This window comes from Podarcis gaigeae (assembly GCF_964106915.1).
Source record: "Podarcis gaigeae genome assembly, chromosome: 10".
Classification (NCBI taxonomy): domain Eukaryota; kingdom Metazoa; phylum Chordata; class Lepidosauria; order Squamata; family Lacertidae; genus Podarcis; species Podarcis gaigeae.
This window is the reverse complement of record NC_139686.1, coordinates 15,986,444-16,012,159: the sequence shown is the minus strand read 5'-3', so window position 1 is coordinate 16,012,159 and position 25,716 is coordinate 15,986,444. Positions and strand designations below refer to the sequence as shown.

At 44.9% G+C, this 25,716-nt stretch overlaps 1 protein-coding gene and 1 long non-coding RNA gene across 2 annotated transcripts in view; one reads left to right on the top strand and one right to left on the bottom strand.

Annotated features, from left to right (window-relative positions):
* Window positions 1-25,716, bottom strand: part of LOC310826361 — a 683,860-nt gene that overhangs the window by 6,287 nt on the left and 651,857 nt on the right. The gene's annotated exons all lie outside the window — the stretch shown is intronic.
* Window positions 1-25,716, top strand: part of DERA (deoxyribose-phosphate aldolase) — a 44,299-nt gene that overhangs the window by 9,385 nt on the left and 9,198 nt on the right. The window contains exons 3-7 of the mRNA XM_083700863.1: window positions 77-224; window positions 3,565-3,660; window positions 4,596-4,730; window positions 9,151-9,279; window positions 24,879-24,991. Of these exons, the coding sequence (XP_083556989.1) occupies window positions 77-224; window positions 3,565-3,660; window positions 4,596-4,730; window positions 9,151-9,279; window positions 24,879-24,991 (621 nt within the window). The remainder of the gene's footprint in view (window positions 1-76; window positions 225-3,564; window positions 3,661-4,595; window positions 4,731-9,150; window positions 9,280-24,878; window positions 24,992-25,716) is intronic.

The following is a 25,716-nucleotide window of genomic DNA, read 5'->3' as shown; positions in this document are numbered from 1 at the left end:
CCAGGTGTTCTCTAGGCATGCAACTATATGATAAGGCCTTTTCCTAATGTATATGTATATTTCTATATGATAAAAGGCAGCTTGGCACCTGAGGGCCGTCACCTGCATCGACCTCACCACCCTTTCGGGCGATGACACCCCTTCCAACGTCTGCAGGTTGTGCTACAAAGCCAAGCATCCCATCCGAGGGGATCTGTTGCAAGCTATGGGCGTGGACGGCAAAGGTAGGTCTTTCTGTGCAAATCAGGAACGGAACCTTGGTTCTGTTAAGGTCATGCTGACCTTTAAAGCCCTAAACGGCCTCGATGCAGTATACCTGAAGGAGCATCTCCACCCCCATCGTTCAGCCCGGACACTGAAGTCCAGCTACGAGAAGCCAAGTTACAGGGAACCAGGCAGAGGGCCTTCTCAGTAGTGGCATCCACCCTGTGGAACGCTCTCCCACCAGATGTCAAAGAGAAAAATAACTACAGTGGTACCTCAGATTAAGAACTTAATTCGTTCTGGAGGTCCGTTCTTAACCTGAAACTGTTCTTAACCTGAAGCACCACTTTAGCTAATGGGGCCTCCCGCTGCCACTGCACCACCGCCACCCAATTTCTGTTCTCAACCTGAAGGAAAGTTCTTAACCCGAGGTACTATTTCTGGGTTAGTCTGTAACCTGAAGCGTCTGTAACCTGAAGCGTCTGTAACCCGAGGTACCACTGTACCAAATTTTTAGAATACATCTGAAGGCAGCCCTGTTTAGGGAAGCTTTTAATGTTTAATATTGTATTTTAGTGTTCTGTTGGAAGCCGCCCAGAGTGGCTGGGGAAACCCAGCCAGATGGGCGGGGTATAAATATTATTATTATTATTATTATTATTATTATCATCATCATCATCATCATCATCATCATTATTTGTATCTGGAAAAGACACATGCGCTGTTTGTGTGCCAACTCCCTCGGATCAATCCTCTGGTGAGTGATGGTTTCTGCTGAACAGTTAGTCCAGCTTGGAAGGACAATCTGGATTCCGGGGATTCAGCTGAAGAAGTGAGAACTGCAACAAAAATTTGCAGTGTGGAGCACTCCTGTTGAGGGTGCTAACCTCTTTTAGAATTCTCCATTGCATTTCCTCTCCCTTTCTGGTTTTTCCATTCCCCTCCCACCGCCCCAATAGTCTTAACCATTCTTTGGCCACAGAGCATGCAAGCGCTCACAGTTCTTTTTCTGGGGTTCCCTTCCACTTCAAAGTCCCCACCCCTTGTACTTCTGCAGACATTCCCCCACTCCTGCTTATTCCTCCTTATTTTACTTACTTAAGGTAAAGGTAAAGGGACCCTGACCATTAGGTCCAGTCGTGGCCGACTCTGGGGTTGCGGCACTCATCTCACTTTATTGGCCGAGGGAGCTGGCGTACAGTCATGTGGCCAGCATGACTAAGCTGCTTCTGGCGAACCAGAGCAGCGCACGGAAACGCCGTTTACCTTCCCGCTGGAGCAGTACCTATTTATCTACTTGCACTTTGACGTGCTTTCAGACTGCTAGGTTGGCAGGAGCAATGACCGAGCAACGGGAGCTCACCCCGTCACGGGGATTCAAACCGCCGACCTTCTGATCGGCAAGTCCTAGGCTCTGTGGTTTAACCCACAGCGCCACCCTCGTCCCATTTTACTTACTTATATTTGTACAAATATTTATATATGGCCCACTTGTATAAAACATCAAGGCGGTACGTACAAATCCAATGAAGAAAATGATTTGCAGTGGGAGTTAATTAGAGAACAGAATAGGCTTTTCGGCATAAAAAATATATTTGAGAGGCACCTGAAAGTTAGCATTGAAGATGCCTGGCAAATCTCTGCTGGAAGAGCTATACTAAATGCCCAACTTCAGGTTGAAGACCGTCATTTTTTTTATTCATTTTTATTCATTTCATTCATTACATGCACCTCAAATTCTTAACATTTGCTATATATTCCTCCCTCCCTCCCTCCCCTCCAAGACTTCCCCCAGCTTCCGCTTCTGGTTTGTTTCTATTTTCACCCATTTTGCTATCTCTTAACAAAAAAAGTTATTAATAACAAAACATCAAACCTAAAAAAATAAAAGTAAATACACCATCATATGTCACTATCTTCTAAACATTTTCTGATGCTGATAATGTGAATGTTTATTTAAATCCTGCCATCAGGTCTATTGACTTTCTTTGTTTCCGCAAATATAATATGAATGGTTCCCAATCTATTTCAAAGTCTCTGTTGTCTTTTTCTCTTAGTCTGTCTGTCATTTTTGCCAGTTCTGCATAGTTCATCAACTTCTCTTGCCATTGTTCTTTAGTTGGTATTTCTTCAGTCTTCCAATTTTGTGCAATCAACATCCGAAACGTTGCCCCTTTTTTGGTGCATTGTTATATTTGCTAACATTTCGTTATTAAATTTTACTCATGGTGGTTGGTTTTTAGACGCAGTCTGGTTTTTATTTGTTTTAAACTGCTTTGTGAGTGACTGTTTTCACGGGAAAGTGGCATAAATATGACCCATAGATCTTCTGTTGCCCAGATCATGGAATGAATAAGCCTGATAATCTTCAAACACCCTCCCTGCCTCCCATCATCACCCATTTATAAGGTTTCGGTGAGTAGTGGGGCTTGTGTCTGCCTGCCTTTTCGAGGCAGCTGCTTTTTCTGCAAAAGGTCCCACGTTCAGTCTCTTTCTAAACAAATCTCTGTCAGAGACAATAAAATAGCTAGGTGGCAGTATAACGCAGGTTCTTCAGCTGAGTTGCCTTGCTTTTTCAGTGAGTATCTGCCATGCTACAAATAAGGCTATTCACACACTGTATAGTTTTTGTTTTTGTTAAATAAAGGTTCTTCTACAAAATAAAGAATTCTATTTTATTTACAACATTTTTATACCACCCATAAGCAAAAGGTTTTCTGGGAGGTCTACAGATTCGCAGCAAAGGAGCACGAAATATGACTTGAACCATTCTTCTTTTTTTAAAAAAAGGTGTCAAAGTGAAAAGCGAAAACCCGCGAAAGAGAACTTCTATAAGTTCTAAAGGGGGATCTTCGTCTCCAGTTGTGACCTGACTTCATACTGGCAAATAAAAACTCTGGAACTTCTCGATGCTCAAGAGAAGCGGGAAGTACATAATAAGATGTGGCTTTGTTCTGCATCCATTATCAGAGGCGTCGTGCCCCCAAATGCCAGTTTTGGGGACTCACAAGTGGATAGAGGGCTGTTGGCCACTGTGGGAATAGGATGCTGGACTAGATGGGCCTTTGGCCTGATCCAGCAGAACACAGTTCTTGCGTTCTTAATATATCCAATATTTAAGTTCTCAACACTGAATTATTGCTTTGGGGAATGGGAAAGATGGGCCCTTGGGGTCACTGTTTGTGAAACAGGAAAGCAAAATGATGCCCCACCATGGAAATTATATATATATATAATCTACACATTTGGCAATTTGCTGCCCTTTGATGGTGGAGAGGGGCCTTGCCCTGCCTTGTGGCAAGGCTGGCCCTGAAAGTGAGTTGGAAACTAAAGTGGACTATATTCTCGATCTGTTTGCAGGCATTACTACTGCTGCCGTTTGCGTCTATCCAGCAAGAGTCACTGATGCAGTGAAAGCACTGAAGGCTGCTGGCTGTGACATCCCAGTAGCTTCAGGTAAGCTTTCCTCCTGTGTTTCAAGAGGGGAGTCTGAATGCCCTAGTGTAGGCCCCGTCTCTTCATGTGGAGCCTGACTTGACCGCATGCATTCCCATTATGTGGCCCTTGGAGGATTACGAGGGATGAATGTGGCCCCCGAGCCAAAGATTAGTCACCCCTGGTATAGGGGCTGCGGCAACAATGTGTACCACTGTTTGGGGGTTTTTGTTGTTTACGTGGAAATTGCTCAGTTTGGTTTTGTATTTTTTAATAGTTTGTTTATTGTTTATGACTACTTTTGTTATGTTGTAGTTATGTGCGGTTTTTTTTTATCTAGTAAGCCACCTTGAGCATGGTTTGAGCTGTGGAAAGGTGGCATACAAATAAGATTATGTATGCATGTGACGCAGTGCTGATCATAGCTGTCAACTTTTCCCTTTTCTTGCGAGGAATCCTATTCAGAATAAGGGAATTTCCCTTTAAAAAAAGGAAAACGTTGACAGCTATGGCACTGCTGATGAAAGTTAATTTGCTTGTTGCAGCTCTGCTTTCCCCCTTTCCTGTTTATATTGCAATTACATGAGGGCAGAATGCTTGAAAATCATCAATATGTGAATCAGGGATTGCCAGCTCCCATCAAACCCAGCCTGCGCAACCCAACAGCAAGGAATTATGGGAGTTGTAGTCCAACAGACCTGAAGGGCACGATGCTGGCCTCTTCTGTTTTAGAGTCTTGTGTGAGGTGCTAGTTTAACCGCTTACTTTCACACTTTCCCCTTTTGTTGAGGAAAAAAAGAGACTGGAAATTTGGGAGGGATTGTGGATGGTTGGATTGTGGGAAGTACATGACTGTGGTGAACCAGTTCTATAGATTTGGCAAGCTCGTGCCTGTTGCCCCCCTGCTATGTCTCACCAAGACTAATAACTTGCACTGTGTGTGTTTTTTCTCTTAGTGGCAACCGGATTTCCAGCAGGACAGACACCTCTGAAAACCCGCTTGGAGGAGATCCGCCTCGCCGTGGACGATGGCGCCAGAGAGATAGACATCGTCATTAACAGAACCTTAGTCCTGACAGGCCAGTGGGAAGGTGAGCATTAAGGGAGTCCTGACAGAAAAATGGTTGCAGGAACATCAGGAGAGCCCCGCTGGGTGAGACCAAAAGGCCTGTCGGGTCCAGCATCCTGATCTCACAGTGGCCAACTGGTTGCCCAGAAAATGTACACAATGGCACGTGTCCCATGGTGACCCCAGCAACTGGTATTTATTTAGAGGCTTCTGCAGTACTGCCTCTGATACTGGAGATAATATAGCCATCATGTCCCGTAGATATCCTCCACAAATCTGTCTGATCTCCTTTGAAAGCCGTCCAAAATGGCAGCCGCCGTAACATCTAAAGGTAGCAAATGCGACAATTTAACAATGCACTAAATGAAAATCTGCTTCCTTTTGACAGTCCCGAATCTCCCGTTTCCCAGCTTCCTTGGGTTACCTTGGGCTCTCAATATTTTGAGCCAAAAATTACCCAATGTTGTTCAACTATTTGTATTTTAACTCTTTTATAGTTGAGCACAACTGATAACAACAACAACAACAACAATGATAATAATTAAATTAAATGATTAAATAAAAACAATCATAATAATTTTATTATTTGTACCATGCCAGCACTTCAGTTTGAGCCCAGAAGCTAACCAGCACAGGTCTTTTTCCTGATTCTTTTTCCCTGGCTATGTGGGGTTTGAACCTGAGAGCCTTTGTTCTCTTTTTGCACAATTTGCTGCCGCCTGCCTGATGATGGCGGGGGAAGCCCGTTACCCCAATGCATTTGTTGCTGACAACGATCAGGCCCGTGTATCGGCAAGATTTCCTTTTCTTTTTCTTTTTTACAAAGCTTTCCTTCCGCAAAGGAATATTGTGAAAAATAAATTTTCTCCGGCTTTTGTCTTAACTTCATGTGAAATGGGGAGGGGAAAGGAAACTAACATGGGTGCCAGCACTCTAATTATTTCCAAACAGAATTGTTAAAAAGAACTCGAGGGGTTGTTGGCCTAGCGTTACTTTAAAAAAAAGAAAAGAAAGAAGGAAAGTGTGTTTGGTTCCTGACAACAAAATCTCTGTGTTTTCTAATTGGTGTTCGCAGAATCTCAGTGCATCCTCAGTCCCGTTTAGATTGCTGTTGCGAGTTGTCTCCCTGGAATGCTATTAATTAGCAAGCTTTTTAATACAGTAGGAGAAGGCTTTTCTCTGTAATTGGTTTTCTCTTAATGTACCTTGAATGGTTTGCCTTTAAATGCTGACAGTGCTCCAGTAACTAAGCTCTGTGTTTGTACAATTAGCATCCTTCCATTACAATGCAACATTTCTTTAGCTGGAGGATGTGGTGCTAAAGACCTCTTTTACCAAGTAGCTTCTTCGTAGACAATGTTCTGTTGAACTCACGCAGGCTATTTATTTATTTCCACCCTCCCTTCCTCCGGGGAGCTCAAGGGACGAGCACACACAGATATCTCCCCGACCCACACTATTTTATCGTTGCAGCAACCCTGTGGGGTAGGTTAGACCAAGAGGTAGCAGCTCACCTGAGGTCACCCGGTCAGCTTCAAGGCCTGGCAACTCCTCTTCCAATGCTCTAACTATTGTACCATGCAGATTTGACATTGGCCGTGTGTTGCACATCATGATAAGCTAGGGTTTATCTTCTGGCATCTTTGCACAAGTGGTGTGCTGCTGCAAGCGCCCCCATTGCTCTCACTGTGTGCTCCTCCTCTGGCACAAGGGAGAAAGCCCTGCTGCTCTTAAGCTTGGCTTCATATAGTGCCCAAACCCGGGATCGTGGCCTGTTTCTCCTTGAGAAGCTCACCTTCAAAGGCTGACGCCAAGCTGTGCTTTAAAGCTGGCAAATGATCCTGGCTTGTTACCAGGATCCTGGGCCGCTGACGTAATGGAACATCAAGCTTAACTTGTGGTTTCATAGATTGTTTGCCCCACTTACGCCCAGCTGAGGAGTGAAGCAGGAACAGTTTCTTAAAACTTATTTCATTTGTTGTTGTTGTTTAGTCGTTTAGTCATGTCCGACTCTTCGTGACCCCATGAACCAGAGCACGCCAGGCACTTCTGTCCTCCACTGCCTCCCGCAGTTTGGTCAAACTCATGCTGGTAGCTTCAAGAACACTTCGAGCTGGTCTGCCCAGAATTCAACTCACTGTTGACTCATGTGAAGCTTGTGGTCTACATAGACCCCTAGATCCTTTTCACATGAACTACTGGCAAGCCAGGTGTCCCCCATCTTGTATTTGTGCATCTGCCTAAGTGCAGAAACTTACATGTCTCTCTATTGAAATTATTTTTGTTGGTTTTGGTCCAGTTCTCCAATCTGTTAAGGTCATTTTGGGAGAGGCTGCTCTCTTCCATATCCAGAGGCTAGATGTTCAAAGCTTGGATCCTAAGATGTGGTGCTAAAAGTGTCAGGGTAGGACGCTAGAGTTCAAATCCCCACTCAGCCACGACGTTTACAGGATGACCTTGGGCCAGTCACCATCTCTCAGCAGACCTACTCCACAGGAGTAGGGTAAAAAGGAGGGGGGTGGTCAAACCATGTATGCCATGTTGAGCTCCTTGGAGAACAGGTGAGATAGATTTACAATAATAAAGAACTATGCTTTTTGAATTATGGTGCTGGAGGAGACTCTTGAGAGTCCCATGGACTGCAAGAAGATCAAACCTCTCCATACTGAAGGAAATCAGCCTTGAGTGCTCACTGGAAGGACAGATTGTGAAGCTGAGGCTCCAGTACTTTGGCCACCTCATGAGAAGAGAAGACTCCCTGGAGAAGACCCTGATGTTGGGAAAGATGGAGGGCACAAGGAGAAGGGGACGGCAGAAGACGAGATGGTTGGATAGTGTTTTCGAGGTTACCAGCATGAGTTTGACCAAACTGCGGGAGGCAGTGGAGGACAGAGGTGCCTGGCGTTCTCTGGTCCATGGGGTCACGAAGAGTCGGACACGACTAAACGACTAAACAACAACAATGCTCACTGGGTGACCTTGAGCCACTTCCTGCCTCTCAGCTAACCTACTGTGGAGATTAAATGAGGAGGGGAAGGATCACAAACAGCACCTTAAGCTCCTTGAGGAAAACACAGGGCAGGCATAGGCAAACTCGGCCCTCCAGATGTTTTGAGACTACAATTCTCATCATCCCTGACCACTGGTCCTGTTAGCTAGGGATGATGGGAATTGTAGTCCCAAAGCATCTGGAGGGCTGAGTTTGCCTATGCCTGACGTAGGGTGCAGACACAATAAATAAATAAACAAACAAACAGGAAATTCAGAAGAGGAAAACTTCCTGTCCCCTGCTCCCCTGATAACACATCCCACATCGTTCAAGCCACTCTACAGAAGCGATGGTGGCTGCTCCTTAATTAACATTTTAGGATTGAAGCCCATATTCAGATCTACATCACATTCTTTGTCCCTTGGTCGTGGTATATTCGTGGGGCTGGGGGGAAGTAAATGCAAGAGAGAAAAATCGTGTGTGTTTTTAACATTTTCTTTGCACTAATGGAAAATTTTTAGGGGAAAGTCGTCTATCAGAAAGGAGTTCAGTAACTCCAGTGCAAGGACTCAGCTCCTAAACTCAAAGAGGGAGCCGACACAAAGCAGTTGATTTTATATTCCAATCCATTAGAGAGCACTTAAAATAATTGTTAAAAGACCAGGCTTAGACAAATTATAGTTCAAGTGGCGCGAAGATACTCAACAATAGGTAACAGCAGATTTAACTTAAGGCTTGGCGTAATTGGACGTACACTAAAGTACTTAACATTTTCAGCAATTTTTGAAATGTATTAAGGACGTGGAGACTTGTTCCAAACGGCCACCAGCCATCCATCAAGCACGACCCTCAACTTTGCCATGGGCTTTTTAAAAAGCTCTAAAAAGGGGGAAAGGAAAGAAAGGAGAGACTGAGGGTGCTGCTGCTGGGGAGAATCAAGGACGTTTTCCACCCACATTACGAATTTTACGAATGCAGAGTGTGTCACAGAATTTCAAAGCGAGTGTGCCGTCTAATAGCAGGTGCAAGAGGCAATTAACACACTCACAGCATTGTAAATACCCAGCCCCCCCCCAAATTGCTAGCCAGCCAGCCAGTCAGCCAATCAATCAATCAATCAATCAATCAATGGGGGCTAGTCTCGCTAGGGGTTGGCAGAAGAGGGAACCCAGCTACTTGCTGTCCTTCTGTGTTAAGAACACAAGAAGAGCCTGTTGTTATTGTTGTTATTGGTTTCTATTGATTTATTGGTTGGTTTGTTGCTCGTATAGGATATTTTGGTTTTTAATATTCAGTGCTTTGTTGTGTTTTTATATATGTTGTAAGCCACCCAGCGTGACTGGGGAAACCCAGCAAGATGGTCAGGATATAAGTTTAAAATTATTATTATTATTATTATTATTATTATTATTACTACTACTACTATTAACCCAAAAAAATTCCTTTCTGCTAGGTCTCTACGAAGAAATACGTCAGTGTCGTCAGGCCTGTGGAGAAGCTCATATGAAAACTATTTTGGGGACGGGAGAGCTGGGATCGCTTACTAATGTCTACAAAGCAAGTCTTGTAGCCATGATGGCAGGTAACTTCCTTTATTTATGTGGGGCTGCCCTGGAGACTGACCCAAAAACTCCAGCAGGTGCAGAATGCCGCAGCAAGACTCCTTACAGGGTCTTCGCTGCGAGATCACATTCATCCGGTGCTATACCAGCTGCACTGGCTCCCAGTGGAGTACAGGATCAGGTTTAAGGTGCTGGTTTTAACCTTCAAAGCCCTATACGGCCTAGGACCCTCGTACCTACGGGACCGCCTCTCCTGGTATGCCCCACAGAGGAACTTACGGTCTTCAAATAAAAACATCTTGAAGGTCCCAGGCCACAGAGAGGTTAGGCTGGCCTCAACTAGAGCCAGGGCTTTTTCGGCTGCGGCTCCAACCTGGTGGAACGCTCTGTCACAAGAGACAAGGGCCCTGCAGGATTTGACATCTTTCCGTAGGGCCTGCAAGACAGAGCTGTTGCGCCAGGCCTTTGGTCAGGGCGCAGCCTGACTCCCTCCTTTGGCAATCTTTACAAAACTTTATGGTTGCCATCAATTTTGATTTTAATTAATTTTTATAATGTTTTTATAATGTTGCACTACTTTGGTGTTGTTAGCCGCCCTGAGCCCGGCTTCGGCTGGGGAGGGCGGGATATAAATAAAATTTATTATTACTATTATTATTATTATTAATAAATACAATTGCTAGTTGCTTGTTGCTTGTTATCCCCCACCCTGCATCACCTGCACTTTCCTCAGGACTGTGATCTCGTGCAGGTCACTTGACTCACACAGTTTTTGGCCTGGACATGTTGGAGGGTAAAGGTAAATAGACCTCTGACCATTAGGTCCAGTCGTGGCCGACTCTGGGGTTGCGGTGCTCATCTTGCTTTATTGGCCGAGGGCGTACATGTAATGTAATGGTAATGTAGCCAGCATGACTAAGCCGCTTCTGGTGAACCAGAGCAGCACACGGAAACACCGTTTACCTTTGCGGCAGAGCGGTACCTATTTAGCTACTTGCACTTTGACGTGCTTTTGAACTTCTAGGTTGGCGGGAGCAGGGACCGAGCAACGGGAGCTCACCCCGTCACGGGGATTCAAACCGCCAACCTTCTGATTGGCAAGTCCTAGGCTCTGTGGTTTAACCCACAGCGCCACCCGCGTCCCAAGTTGGAGGGTATGATGTGAATGGCTGTTTTTTGGCAACAAGGCCCACTGCAGCCCAGATTGTGGGAGGCCTTGTGTGGAGCAGAGTGCGCCAAAGCAAGATGAAAGAGAGGCCATATGAAGAGCAGTCAAATCTACTATAGCAGGACTAGGGGACACTGCAGGAATACTTGAACCAAAAAGCTTGAACATCCATGATACCAGGTACCATAGCCCAGATCCCAGGCAGACTCAATGATGTACCTCTCCACCCTCCCCTTTGACTCCTAAAATAAAGGGTGGTATTCAGCTTAGCTTTACTCAGAGTAGATGTATTAAAATTTATGAGCCTAACTTCGTCACATACCTTAATTTCAGTGGGTTTACTTTGGATAACTCTTGGCTAAATACCACCCATAGATATTCAGGACCAACCCTATTTTTCCGGTTCCTAATTTTTGAAACTAGTTTTAATGTATTTTTATATTGTTGTAACTCGCACTCGGACCTTACGGTGAAGGGTAGGGAACAAATTCAGAAAATAACCGTTAAGTGGGCAGTTAGCCCTGTAGAATTAGCAGCCTTTCCCACAGAACTGCTAGAACGGGGCTGCTGGTTAATTTAACACTGCGGGGTTCTCAAAATCTTTGTTTTGATTTTTCTTTAAATAAAAACAAGTTCCGAAGTTCACCTCTCCTTTCCACCCTGTGTTTTTTTGAAATGCAGTTTCACTGCAGTACAGCAGATGGCTCTGCTGTTAACACTATCCCCCCCCCTCCTCAGCCCGCATTGTTATAACAGCACCGTTGCAGCTTCCCATTTTTAAATATACACAATAGCTTTCAACGATCTGCAGCTTTGTAAGAGGCTAAGCGTGTTTTTGTTTCCGTTTGAATCGAGTGCAGCGGCCAAACGCATCAGACCACACTGTGAAAGCGGAGCGTTTCCTTCTCCTCAGAAACGAGCCCTCCGTTGGAAGCCAGTATGGCGTAATGGTTAGAGTGTTGGAATAAGACCCAGGAGACCAGGGTTCAAATCCCCACTCAGCCATGAAGCTCGCTGGGTGACCTTGGGCCTGTCGCCATGTCTTAGCCTTAACCTACCTCATGGGCTTGTTGGGAGGATTGGAATGGAATAGGGAGGACGAAAACCACCACCACAAGGTCCTTGGAAGATAAAAGCGGTGTATAAATGCAATAAATAATAATAATAAGCCAGCACTAATGGAAGGACATTAAAAAGAGACTGGGTGCTGAACCAGCACCTTGGACAAGGAAAGCCTCTGGTGGAGGTGAAGTCCATCAGGGATCACCAAACTTTTTCAGCAGGGGGCCGGTCCACTGTCCCTCAGACCTTGTGGGGGGCCGGACTATATTTTTTTGGGGTGGAATGAATGAATTCCTAGGCCCCACAAATAACCCAGAGATGCATTTTAAATAAAAGGACTCATTCTACTCATGTAAAAACTTGCTGATTCCTGGACCGTCCGCGGGATGAATTTAGAAGGCGATTGGGCCGGATCTGGCCCCCGGGCCTTAGTTTGCCTATCCATGCCATAGATCATGCACTGTGAGAAGAATAACTACTTCTTTCTTTTCTGGCTACCTCTGCACCATAAATTTAAAGCCCTGTTAAACCACTTCATGGCTTCTCTCAAAGCATCCTGGGAACTGTATTTTTTTTTTAAGGGTCTTGAGAGTTGCCAGGAGACCTTTATTTCTCTCACAGGAGTAGCATTCCCAGAGTGGTTTAACGATCAAGCCCTCTTCTGAGGAATCATAGAGTTGGAAGGGACCCAAGAGTCATCTAGCCCAACCCTCGGCAGTGCAGAAATCTTTTACATGGGGCTCGAACCAAAGACCCTTAGGTTAATAGTCTCATGCTCTGCTGACTGAGTTGCCCCAGGAACTCTGAGAGTTGTAGCTCTGTGTGTGGAATAGGTAACAACTCTCAGCTCCATTGACAAACTTTGGTTCCCAGGAAGCTTTGGGGGGAAGCCTTAACTGTTTAAAGTGGTATAATAGTGCTTTAGATGTGTGGTACAGATTTTGCCTTTGTCCTGAACCGCTCTATTCAGCTTCATTGGAAGTCCTCAGGTTCTAGTAGCACAAGAGAGGATGAAAGAAGAAGAAGAAGAAGAAGAAGAAGAGAAGAAGAGTTTGGATTTGATATCCCGCCTTTCACTCCCCTTCAGGAGTCTCAAAGCGGCTAACATTCTCCTTTCCCTTCCTCCCCCACAACAAACACTCTGTGAGGTGAGTGGGGCTGAGAGACTTCAAAGAAGTGTGACTGGCCCAAGGTCACCCAGCAGCTGCATGTGGAGGAGCGGAGACGCGAACCCGGTTCCCCAGATTACGAGACAACCACTCTTAACCACTACACCACACTGGCTCTCCCAATCCACTTTAACCAATGCCATGCCTCATTTTTATACAGCCTTGAATAAGGCCTACAGTCCCATGCCAGGCTTCCCAAGTAACTGAGCTTGGGCTCGGAAGGCTGTTTCGCCCTGGATTGCTGTGCAATTTCCAGGAAGGAGGTCTGTTGTGGTTGTTGTTGTTGTTAACATTTGTATGCCACCCTATACCCGCAGGTGTCAGGGCAGTTCACAAGACAAAACGACAGTATAAAAATGCAAAATACATAACCAAAATAAAAACAGCCCAATAACCCCTCCCCACCCCCACCCCAAAAATCCCCCACATTTTAAAAGGGCATTAAAAGGACGGTGCTTTGGCAGCAGCTGCTACTGAGGTCCAACTCTCTTTAGAAAGAAAACTCACGCATCTCTGTATTTAGACGCTTGAGCTGAATTTTAAGCACAGTTATATAAAACACTTGAAACCCATTCAGAAAACAAGCAGACATGCTTGTGCTAAATAGGGAAACCAGCAAGACGGGCAGGGGGAGAGGAAGGTCCAAAACTGTTGAAAAGGTGCAATAAAAACCAAAGCCAGAGATCACGCAGCCTGCTTTGTGGAGGGAGGAAAAGACTTGCAGAGTTGGCACCTCTCTGTGTGTGTTTTTATTATTATTTATAGATGCAGCTTTTGATATAGTATCTGAGCTTTCGGAGCTTCTCTTGTATTGAAAATTGGTTGGGTCAGTGCATGAATTGCTGGCTGCTCAGTCCAATGGAAGAGGTATTGGATTGTCTCCCTTCCAGAGGTAGTTTTGGGCTCTCTTCATTTCTGGGGTTCCTGAGCCACCCCCCTCGCTGCTGCTGCCGCTGCTGCTGCACTTGCATCTGTTTTAATTTGCTGGTGAATAATTTAAAGGGGCCTGTTTATTTTTTAATAAAAGGGAAAGATATAAATTGTCTTGAGTGTGGGTAATGTTACTTACAGCTGCCACTGAACAGATGCTTGGCGTTTCCAAATAGATATTTTAGTCCGCAATCAGTTGCAGGAGAAAAGAACAAACTTCCCCCCCTTTTGAAAAAAAAATTATCACTCCCACCCATCCTTTTAAACTTTATTTTCCGACCAGATTCCCGCCCGCCCCCTATCTCCAGAGAGATATATAAGAGTTGTATTTGATATAAATATTTAATTCCCTTGTGCTAATTTCTTTCTTTTTTTTGAGTGGGCTTTTTTATTTTCCTTTCTTTTGAAGGACAGGGGTTGCATGTTAATGCCTATGATGGACTATTTTAATATAAAGCTATTTAAATAAGTTTCATTTGTCCTCCGGAGCCCAGACTCCCCCGGACGAAGTCAGCTGGCTGTTAAGGAGGCGGGAACAGGTACAAATGAGAGCCGTGTTTTGAAGTCGCAAAAGACGTGATCTGGTCCACTCGTTGATCAAACGGCTCCTGCCTTTCAAAGAACAAGGGCAAGAAGAAGCAGGAAAGGTGATGCACAAGAGCCAAGGATCTCCCAGGGCACTTCAAATGCCTTGAGAAAGGCAAGGTGTGGATTCTCTGAAGTTCTCAAGTGAATGCTGTTTCTTCAGTTCCCTCATGCTACAAAGCAGCCGGGTGGGGGGGGGGGGTTGAAGAGAGTTGCTTTTTAAATACTTTGAGAACTTGGGACCCAAGTTTCCTCCTGTAACGTCAGCTACCTGGCAGAACACTAGGATCATCTTTGGTGACCTGAATGCCCTTGCCGCCATCTTGCTTGCTGGATTTCTTTGCTGGCCACCGACGTGGAATGGAAAAGCCATTATTGCTGAGGTCGGCGTAACGTATGCAAGAGGGCAGCCTGACCATATAAAACCAGTAAGAACCAGTTTAGGAGGAATCGAACACTGACTGTTAGAGTGAAGAACAACTCCAGATAAGGCACAAGGAGGTGTCTGCATGTTCAGTGAAAGAAAATGGGCTGAGTGTATGTTGGATGGAGGAAGACAATAGTGAGGGCGAACAGCCGACGTGACGTTTATTTTTCCTGTGTCGCAATGGAAAGTTCCCTCAGGCTCTTTGGACTCTGTCCTACAATGCATTGCTGAATAAAGCCTGGCCTTCTGGGAGCTTGATACTCCGTACTCGAAAGCCCAAGGGGAATTTTCCCCACGCCTTCCCTGCCAAAGGAGCCCAGGCCCGCGAACAGCAAAGCAGCCAAACGGTGCCATTTAAAAAATAAAAAAGACATAAAGAAGCCACATTCAAAACATCTAGGAACATTTAAAACTTTGATAATAAGATTGATAAGTTAGGCAAGCAAATGGTGATTGAAGAGAAAATAGGAACTTGCCTTGCTAGGCCATTGGTCCATGTAGCTGAATAGTGTATACACTTGGCCTCAAACAGCTGTCCAGGGTTTCAGGCAGGAGTCTCTCCTCAGCCCTCCCTGGAGATGCTTTGGGGTTGAATCTGGGACCAAACCAGATGTTTTTCCACTGAGCTGCATCCCTTTTCCCCAAAGACAGAGCCTTCTTGGTCATGGCCCCTTGCCTGCAAAATGCCCTCTGAAGTCATTTTGGCACCTGGTGAAGAAGCTTTCCAGGCCCTCTGTCATCTAGTATAGAATTATACTTACCATTCACCCCTTAGTCTCAATACTGTGTCATCCAGGGGTGAGAGACTTGTGACCTTCCTGTCATTTCTGGGGCTCCAGCCCCAGCCAGCATGGCCAAGAGTCTGGGATGATGGGAGTTGTAGTCCAGCCATGTCTGGAGTGCTCCTGGTTCCCTATCCCTGATCTCATACAAGCTGGCTGTGAAGTTCTGTTTTTCACACTGAATTGTTGGGTTGTGTCTTCTCCGCTGCCGTTTTCCCGATTTTGATTTACTGTTTGTTTGTCCATATTTGTTGGGTTTTTATGTTTCTTTGTTTTTATTGCCTTGTAGTAAACCACCCTGGGAGTTGTCTGTTGTTTTAGCGAAGGGCTGGCATAAAATTATTTTAAATAAACTTGCAGCCAGGAATGCTAAATGCAGCTTCCCTCCTGCGTTTACAGCGATCACTCAGCAGTCCTCTGATTTTGTGTGTGGCGATTGTGCTTCAGCAGAACTGCATATGGTAGTTTCCTGTATATGCGACACAAACACACAAGGAGGAAATGGTAGATGTTCTAGTGCAGAGTGTCTGGGACACTGCAGAAGGAAGGAGCTGGGAGGTGCTGGAAGCAGGGGGTTTGAGCGATCAAGGGGGGTCAGGAGAAGGAGGACCTTACAGGGCAGGGCCAGAGGCTGAGAGTCACAGTGCGAGTGCAGACTGTTAGGATAATGAAGCAATGCAGCTGCAAAGTCCTAGCTTGAAGTGTAAACATGATGGGAATGTTGGGACTGCTGTGGGAACAGAGGGGCAGTCATTTCACAGTGCGCAGCACCGGAATTACCTCAGAGTGTAATATGAGCTGTACAGGATGTACAGGGAGGTTTTAGTCTCAACACTGCTGGAGTATGGAGAGAGCAGTCATGTTTTTTGTAATGCTGCAAAGACAGAAATAAAAGCATGTAAATACGTTTCTGTCTATCTCTTTCCCCTGCCCGGGGGAGGCAGGAAAGAGGGGTGTGTTCTTCTCATGTTTAAGAAGAATCGCCGATCGAGACCTTGCCTGCGTCTGCTGGGGAATGCAGCCAGGGAGGTCAACAGGGAATCAAGCCGGGTGCCTGGGACTGCTGCCAGCTTCTCCTGAGAAGGGCTTGAATTTCCAACACAGACTTGTATAGAGAGAAGTCAGATTGGCCCAGCTACACAGCAGCAGCAGAACAGTCCCAGTCCTGCCAGCTCACCTCCCCTTCTCAGGGGTGCAGGGGGGGCAGGGGGCGCCCCAGGTTCCATCATGGGGGGGGGGGGGTGAGACAAATTATCAAGGAACAATTACTGCCCTACTAGGGCGGTTCATAAAATAACTTTTTTTTTTTAATGCCTGCTCCAAACATCTTATCTTACTACACTAGGGATTATATAGCTATATATGAAATTCCATGCATATCAGTTAATATCTTGACCCTCCTCCACGAAAATAGCTGTTTACTTGGCCGTTTATTATTATTATTATTTATTATCCTTTGTAAGAAAATATGAAATAACGTAAAACCATTTTTTCAGGCAAAAAGAAAAAAAAATCAATGGGGGGGGGTGACAAGAAATTTTCTGCACCGGTTACCACCTGACCTTCCTACGCCTCTGTCCCCTCTGACTCCTCAATCGAGGAGAGTCCTGCACATTGTGGAGCAATAGACCAGACAGGCCCAGAGGAGGAGCTCGCCCGCTCGATGCAGCCTTCATCTGCTTGGGAGGGATCCAGAGTGATAAGCTAGAAGGGGAGTGTGGAGCTAGTGGTCAGTTTCAGCGGCATAAAAAAGGTAAAGGGATGCAGGTGGTGCTGTAGTCTAAACCACTGAGCCTCTTGGGCTTGCTGATCGGAAGGTTGGAGGTTCGAATCCCTGCGACGGAGTGAGCTCCCGTTGCTCTGTCCCAGCTCCTGCCAACCTAGCAGTTTGAAAGCACGCCAGTGCAAGTAAATAAATAGGTACCACTGTGGTGGGAAGGTAAACGGCGTTTCCATGCGCTCTGGTTTCTGTCACAGGGTTCCGTTGCGCCAGAAGCCGTTTAGTCCTGCTGGCCACAGGACCCGGAAAGCTGTCTGTGGACAAACGCCAGAGCTCCCTTGGCCTGGAAGCGAGATGAGCGCTGCAACCCCATAGTCGCCTTTGACTGGACTTAACCATCCAGGGGTCCTTTACATTTTACCTTGTCAGTGGCATCTTAGCTGGAATATGGCGAACCAGAGTGTTGTTATTTTCTGTTGATAAAGACCTAATTGCATTAGATAGCCTTAAGAACTACTGAAATTCCTTACAGATATATTCTATATAGAATATTCTATATTCCTTATAGATATGGGGGTAGATACTGAAATGTGCCTGGACACAGTCCCCCTGCCTCTCCCACCCACCTTTCCATGTCCCCCCTCCCTCATTATGGAAAGACAGCCTGTATGCTCTTTGGGGCAGGCACTTGTCCCATGATATCCGATTCTGTAGAATGCCATGTATGCTCATGGCACTGTGGAAATGGATAGCTAACAAGGACAAACATTTGCTTATGTAAGTTTCATCACTTCTATCCCTTGCAAATAATTTTTTTAATGTCTTTGGTGCAGACTTTGTGTGTGTGTGGGTGGGAAGGAGGGTTGACGCAGTCGAGGCATTTATACTTAAAGCCTAAAGGTTTCAAAGCAAAGATAACTTCTGCCTTCCTTCAAGGCATGAACTTTTATTGCAAGTCGAGTGCTTTTATCAGAAACCATTGAAAAATACACTCAAGTTGACATTGAAGTGTGGTGATCTTGGTTGCGTGTGTGTGTTTTTTTTAAAAAAATATATCTGCCTTTAAAAAAAAAGTTATGTTTAAAATTCATAGCACTTTCAGAGCCTGATAAAGGAGCCTAATTTCCCAGCTTGCTTTGTTCAGTGTAATATATTTTTTCTAAATCCATTTCAAGCAGCTCATTTTTCCATTTCAGCAACTTTCCTCCAAGTTTGGTAGACAATAGGCTTTTATTAATAAAATTAGTTAACAACTTACTGCTGACACTGGAAAGCATCAAAGTTAAATCGAGTTGCTGGAAATGTTCCGTAGCTCCGTGCAATATAAGTTGAAGGGAATGGTCTGGAAACATCCGGCATTGTTGCTTTGTTGAAGCTGAGCTGGTATGGACTCGATTGGGAGAGACTGCCAGAGAGCCCCATATAAGTTCCTCAGAGCTATTCAAGGAAGGCTAGGTTATGAGCAAATGAATACATTTGGAAGATGGGCTTAAAAATAAAAATACACCAAATCTCAGAAACATAACAAGCTACCTTGTCAGATCACTGATCCATCTAGTTTAGCATTGTCAGCACCTATGCTGATTAGGAGTGGCTCCTAATTAGGATTTTCAGCCAGGACATTCCTGGTCCCACCTGGAAATGCCAGGGATTGAACCTAGAACCTTTTGGGTTCAAAGCAGACGCACTGTCATTGAGCTACAGCCCTTTCCACTACTGTCCCTGCCATGGTGGGTAGTCATTGTTGGCCTGAGGTTAAGCAAGGTGTCCATCTTAGGGTAAGACCGTACAAGTAATCTGACCCTGGCTATATGTCAGGAAGATTTTGGGCGCCACATGGCAGGACAGAGTCTCAAACAAAGATGTGTTCTCCCAAAGCGCATGTTCCCAGCATGATCGCAATGCTGTCTCAGCGACGTCTACGCTGGCTTCCTCGTGTCCACAGAATGGATGAGGGCAGGATCCCCAAGGATGTGCTCTGTGGAGAGCTGGCTTTAGGCACCAGGCCCAATGGCAGACCAACTCTGTGTAATAAAGATGTCTTCAGATGTGATATGAAGACTGGCGACAGTAACTCCGCCATGTGGGAATCCTTTGCAGATGACCTCAGACTGCCTGGACACAGATGGTCAAGGTTGTGTATCCACAGCAGTGACCAGAGGAGGAATGATGGCTGGGAGGAGCACGGAGAGGAGAAATGCCCTGGTGCATCTGCAGCAGCACAAGTGGGTGCCATCCTCTGCCCCAGCTGCAACAAAACATGTCTCTCCCATATCTGTCTCTACAGCCACAGCAGGCGTTGAAACTCTCCAACTGTATGACTTCACCCCCTGATGCCACACTCTTCCATTGTCTCTTGAGACAGACGGATGCCAACAAATTAAAATGTCTCTTCCCCCAGGCCTCTGAAGTGTAAGATTCCCGCCTGCTGATACTGCTGTTGTGTTATTCTGTTTCGTTATGGGTGTTTTGTGTCGTTTTATTAATATTTTGAGTCACGTTTCTTGTTCTGTTGTTGTGTATACTATATTTTAGTTAGCTGCCCTGAGCTCCCTTTAGGAGAATGCGTGGGGTGTTTGTTTGCTTGTTTGTTTGTGTCTCTGTGTGTGATATACATGTTTATGCATCCTCCCTGCCACATCTATTTAACGAAATGGAGGGAGGAAAATGCATTAACTCAATAGGATCAACAAATGCTTACCACTAGATCCCTCCTTGGTTCCTTGGGTTTAAAGGCCTCATATCTTTGGCCTTTTGGGAATACGAGGCAGACAGCAAAGTGGCTAATGTTTGTTTTTTTAAAAAAACGATCCAAATTAAAATAGTCAATGCCAATTCTGTGCAAGCTCAGGAGTTCCATGTACCTTGACTCATGAGGGTGTGTCTATGTATGGGAGTATTTCCTGTTGCAGGTCAGCCAACAAAATGTACTGGGCTGGCCTTGGTTGGGTTGAAACAGCATTGAGGAATCTCCAGCTTGCATACCTCAGGGCCATGCCAGACTACCCCATTGGACCCAAGAGGCCATTTCAGCCAAGCCAGGGCAGCCTGCCCCTACACTTGGCATCGTATATGATCTCAGGTGTGGGGCAGTTTAAAATGCAGTTGGGCTGAAAGGAGGGAGTTTTGCAGGCCCTGCTGGTCAGCGGAGCCTGCAAAGCCCCATGCGAAGTGCTGTGCAAGGGGCTTTAAAACCACAAGCAGCCATAAGAACCTAAGAAGGACCCTGATGGATTCATTTAGTCCACCATCCCCACAGTGGCCAGCCAGATGCCTGTGGAAAGTCTGCAAGCAGGACGTAAGCGCAGCAGCCCTTATGCCCTCTGCAGGCTTTCTTGCGAGGCTTGATTCACATAGGTTGGGGGATATAAGATCCCCAGCAGGATCCCCACCCCTTACACTCACGGGTGGAGGGAGGAGCGTGTTGCTTTTGGTTAACACTCCATCGCGGGGCCATCCAATTTGGACTTTCATTAGTGCGGTTGAAAGGATTGCAGTGAAAACTGTGATACAACAGATTATGCATCAGCCAGATTGCTCTGCATTATTTTAAATTGCAGACTGTGTCCTTATTCTTTATTAAAAGTAAAGTAACTTTAAGCAGTCTGAGGTTATCAGGAGATAATCACGTCCCCAGGGTCTTTATGGCACTTTGAAACGTAAAGATTGTGATTACTCTGTGATTGCTATGCTGCTTATTATTCTTTACTGCTTAATAATGGGACCATAATATTGTTTTTGGATATAGCTAGCTGAAAACCACTCTCCCAGTTTTAATCATGTAAATGGTTACCGTTTTTACAAATGCAAAAAGGGCCATTGTTTGAACTGAGTGGCATAGTGGTGAGTTCACATTGTAGTCTTCCTTCTCTTTTTAGACGTAGGCAAGGAAGGATTTAAAAGAAACCACAAAAACACGTGGACCAAAATGACTTTTCCAAAAGGTTGTGTGCATTTTCCTTCTGCTTGCTCCCCAATTTCTCTTATAGCAAACCCACCCTGGGGGGATTTATGTTTTCTCACCCAAGGTGGTAGGATTCATAAGCTGGAACTTAAATACTTAAAGTCTTCCAAAACTGCATCCTTAAACTGCGCTCCTGACATTCCTTGGCCTGGCCTCCTTCTCCTTCATTTCTTGCTCCAGTTTGTGCACCCAGATATTGACCCGGTATGTGTGGCAGCTGTGAAAAAGATCATAGAATCATAGAGTTGGAAGAGACCACAAGGGCCATCGAGTCCAACCCCCTGCCAAGCAGGAAACACCATCAGAGCACTCCTGACATATGGTTGTCAAGCCTCTGCTTAAAGACCTCCAAAGAAGGAGACTCCACCACACTCCTTGGCAGCAAATTCCACTGTCGAACAGCTCTTACTGTCAGGAAGTTCTTCCTAATGTTTAGGTGGAATCTTCTTTCTTGTAGATAAAAGTCTATGCTTGGGATCACTACGAAAGGAAAACTGCTGATAACCGTAATGGCATTATACAAATCTATGGTGCGGCCATGTTTGGAATACTGTGTGCAGTTCTGGTTACCTTGGTTCAGAAATGATATCGTAGAATTGGGAAAGGTTCAGAAACGTGCAACCAAAATGTTCAGGACAGAGTGACTCAACTATGGGATCTTCTCCAGGAGGTAGTGATGGCCACCAACTTAGATGTCTTCAGAAGAGGATTAGTAATGGCTGCTAACCCTGATGCCTATGTTCTCCACCAGCTGTTGGAGGCAGCATGCCTCTGAATACCATTTGCTGGGAATCGCAGGTGGACAGAGTGGAACATTGGAAATTGCCTGATGCTGAGCCAAACCCATTGGTCCATTTAGCTCTACAGTGGCTCTCCTGATTGAAGTGCAGTGTGTTTCAGGACTGGGACATTCATAGGGAAACCAAAACGCTTGTTTACAAAGCTGTAGTACTACCAACCTTACTGTATGCTTGAGAAACATGGACAACTGGGAAACACTGGCCTGCAAGCGCTCCAGTTGGAGAACAGCCTTTCCCTAAGGTGTCATGGGCTTTGAAGACATTCAAACTCAGGACAAGAGGGAGAAATGCGCTAAGAGGAAGGCACATTTGGCAAACCCTCACCGTGATCAACTCCTGCCCGGAAACTTATGTTCCCACTGTGGAAGGATGTGTGGATCCAGAATGGGCCTCCACAGTCATCTATGGACTCACTTTTAAAGCCATGTTTATGGAAGATAGTCTTACTTGGCTATGAGTGATTGCCAAAGAAGAAGAAGATGACAGTGGCCAGCAGAGGCTGTCTGGGATTTCACGCAAGGTTCTTCACTAGCCCAACCTGGAGATGCCAGGCATTCAACTTGGGACATTCTGCATGCAAGGGAGAAGGTGATGTATCACAGAAGAACAGTCCTTCCATACTGCCATGGAATCAGATTCTCAACCTTTTCTCTTTTCCTAAACTTTGCCCTTTATATTACCACTCTTAAAAAAAAGAAAAGGCACTGACAGCTGAACAATATGACCAGAAATACGTTATTTATAAAGCTAGTGTGAATTATGTTTAATGGCCTCCATTTTAAAGCAAGCCATTTGCTTCTCTCCCTCCTTCCCCCCTCCGCCTTTTTCCAAAGTCTCTGTTTTCATTAGTGGAATATAAAATGTTAATAATACCTTTATACTGTAGTGCTCAGGAGCAACATTTATCTTCCATGTTCTTTATGGAATCCTGCTAGCAAGCTCTCACTCGTATCATAAATAGAATTTGTTCCACGAAATAAAAAAATGTATTGTTTTCTTTGTTAGAAGATGCTGCTAAATTGACTGTATGTTTGATAATCACATCTCAAGCTGATTATTCTGCTAATAGCCTTAAGATATTATTATTTTTTTAAAAAAATAAAAAATAAGTGCATCACTATAGTCCTAATACTAGTATTTTTTTGTGAAAAAAAATCCCTTCTTGTTTCTGCAAAGTCTGAATGAGATTTTCAGAATTGAATAATAATTTGATCCGTTAATCTTTTGAAGCTAGTAATTTTATTTTCCCTTCTTTGCAGTCTCCAAGGCTCGCAAATGAATAGAGCTTCATTACTGGAGCCTCCGTTTAATAACCATTATCCATTATCTTGTAATTAAGACTCCCTGTAACGAATCATGAGGACAATGCAAAAATACATAGTACATTTCTTTAATGAACTGGAAAATGTTCATCTTGTTCTATTTAGTAATGAGTTGCTGAATAGTCGTTAAATCCACTGGAGAATGGAGCGAGATGGATTTTGAAGACTATCGTTGAGTTTGTGGTTAATCTATTAGAATTAAAATTTCATCTTCTATTTTTATCAACAGCCGATTAGAAGGCCTTCTGTTTGACCAAATTGATTAGGGGACCCTATACAAGGGCAGATGTTGTTTAATGAAAGTTTTTAATGAAACTGTACCATAGAGGTTTCTAATTACCAGACTTATAAAAGCTTTGACTTACCTTACACTGCAAAGAGGAGGAGGGGTGGTGGTGGTCGAGGAAGTATTGTGCTAAAGGGCTTAAATGCCACAATTAAATGAAATACAGGGAAAAGTAGGAGTTGGTGCGAGGAAGTTTGGCTTACTTGTCTGACGAAGAGGTCATCAACTAAAGAGAGAGCTCAGTGAGAGGCAGTAGTTTGGTGGTAGATGGCACCCAACTGAAGGCTGTTAGTTTGACCTTCCCTTCATTCAGTTCCAGCCAGCATGGCCAGTGGCCAGGATGATGGTAGCCCAAAACATCTGGAGGGCATCTGCTTGGGGACTGCTTCTTTTTACATGCAGAAGCTGTCCTTTGCCACTGAGCCAGAGTCTCATGTGGACCTTGGGAATAGGTTGTCCTAGTAATAAGGCAGCTTCCTATGTTATTCTCTTGAAATTCATTTCTGACACTGTATTGTTATGCTAGCCAAGAAGGAAATACTGGAAAAATTTGCAGGAACCCAAAGGTTTTCAGAATTAAAAATTTTAAAAAGTGTTTAGGATAATATACTGAAATTGGGATCGGGAATCCAAAAACAGCCCTGAAGGATTGCCAAGGGCTGGGGTGGAATGGAGTATCCTGAAAAAGGTGTGGCTGGCTGGCTGGGATCCTGAACAGGAGCACTCCACAGTGTAAAATTTAAGTATGTAAGACAAGTCTGCTGGATGAGACCAATGGCCTATCTAGTCCAGCATCCTCTTCTCACATTGGCCAACTAGATGCCTGCTGGAAATCCACAAAAGGGAACATTTCAATTCCTACTTCTTTCTTTTCCTAGTTTGTTAAGGTGTTGAATTCATATGACAAATCTAAAGCTTATTGTACACAGGTTTCTCGCTTTCTGAACACAGGAAATCGTTTGTTAGGTCAGGGTTTGCACAAAGAGCCCTCAATTTCCACCATTTCCTATGGGGGCATTTCTAATCTGTAGTCTCCCTCCATGGTTTCATCTGAAAAATGGCTGCAGCCAACCAGCAAAAGAGAGAAAATTGATTTGTCCAATCTCTCATGCTCTCTGTTTTGTCTGATCTCTCTCCCTGTTCCCTCTCTCTGTGGTTCCTGCCCGAAAATGTCGGCTGTCAACCAGCTAACAAGTAAGGAAGTAGGCAAACTCCGGCTGTTCAGATATCTGAATCATCTGTGTGCCCAGCGAGGTTTGGGCGTAATTCTTTATGTTTGGATAACTGAATTTTCAGCTAAGGAGCATTCTGATAGCGGGATCTGCCACATACTAAGAACCAGAATGATAATTTTGCTGACACATCTGTTTATTACTTCTTCTTTTTTTATTCTCACCCTTGCAGGTTCTGATTTTATCAAGACTTCCACGGGAAAAGAAACCGTTAATGCTACCTTTCCCATTGGGCTCGTCATGGTGAGAGCTATTAGAGACTTCTTCTGGAAAACTGGCTATAAGGTAACTTCATACCCTCTCCATCTTTTCATTGTAGACTGCGCTCTCGAAAGCAGTGTTGGTGTGATGCGCGGGCTTTGGACCATGGGTGGGGAATTATTGTAATTATTATAATTAATTATTATTATTATTATAATTATTGTTGCCACCCATCTGACTGGGTTGCCTCCCGCCATTCGGGGTGGCTTCCAACAATAAGCACAGTGAAACATCAAACATTAAAAGCTTTCCTGTGGCCCTCCAGACTTTGTTGGACTCCAAGTCCCATGAGCCCAAACCAGCATGGCTAGTGGTCGGGAATTATGAGAGTTGTGATCTAGCAACATTTAGAAGGCTACAGGTTCCTCTATCCGTGCTTTAGGGTCTGTAAACTGCCAGACTTATGTATTAACTACATTTTTATCCTGCTGCTCCACCAAGGTGCCATGGGTGGCATAAACTGTTTCTCCCCACATTGTTTTCCTCATGACAACCCTGTAAGCAAGGTTAGACTGAAAGATGGTGACTAGACCCAGGTCACCCAAGTGAGCTTCCTGGCAGAGTGGGTGATTTGAACTGGTGTCTCCTCAGAGCCAGTGTGGTGTAGTGGTTAAGAGCAGTGGACTCGTAATCTGGGGAACCGGGTTTACGTCTCTGCTCCTCCACATGCAGCTGCTGGGTGACCTTGGGCTAGTCACACTTCTTTGAAGTCTCTCAGCCTCACCTCACAGAGTGTTTGTTGTGGGGGA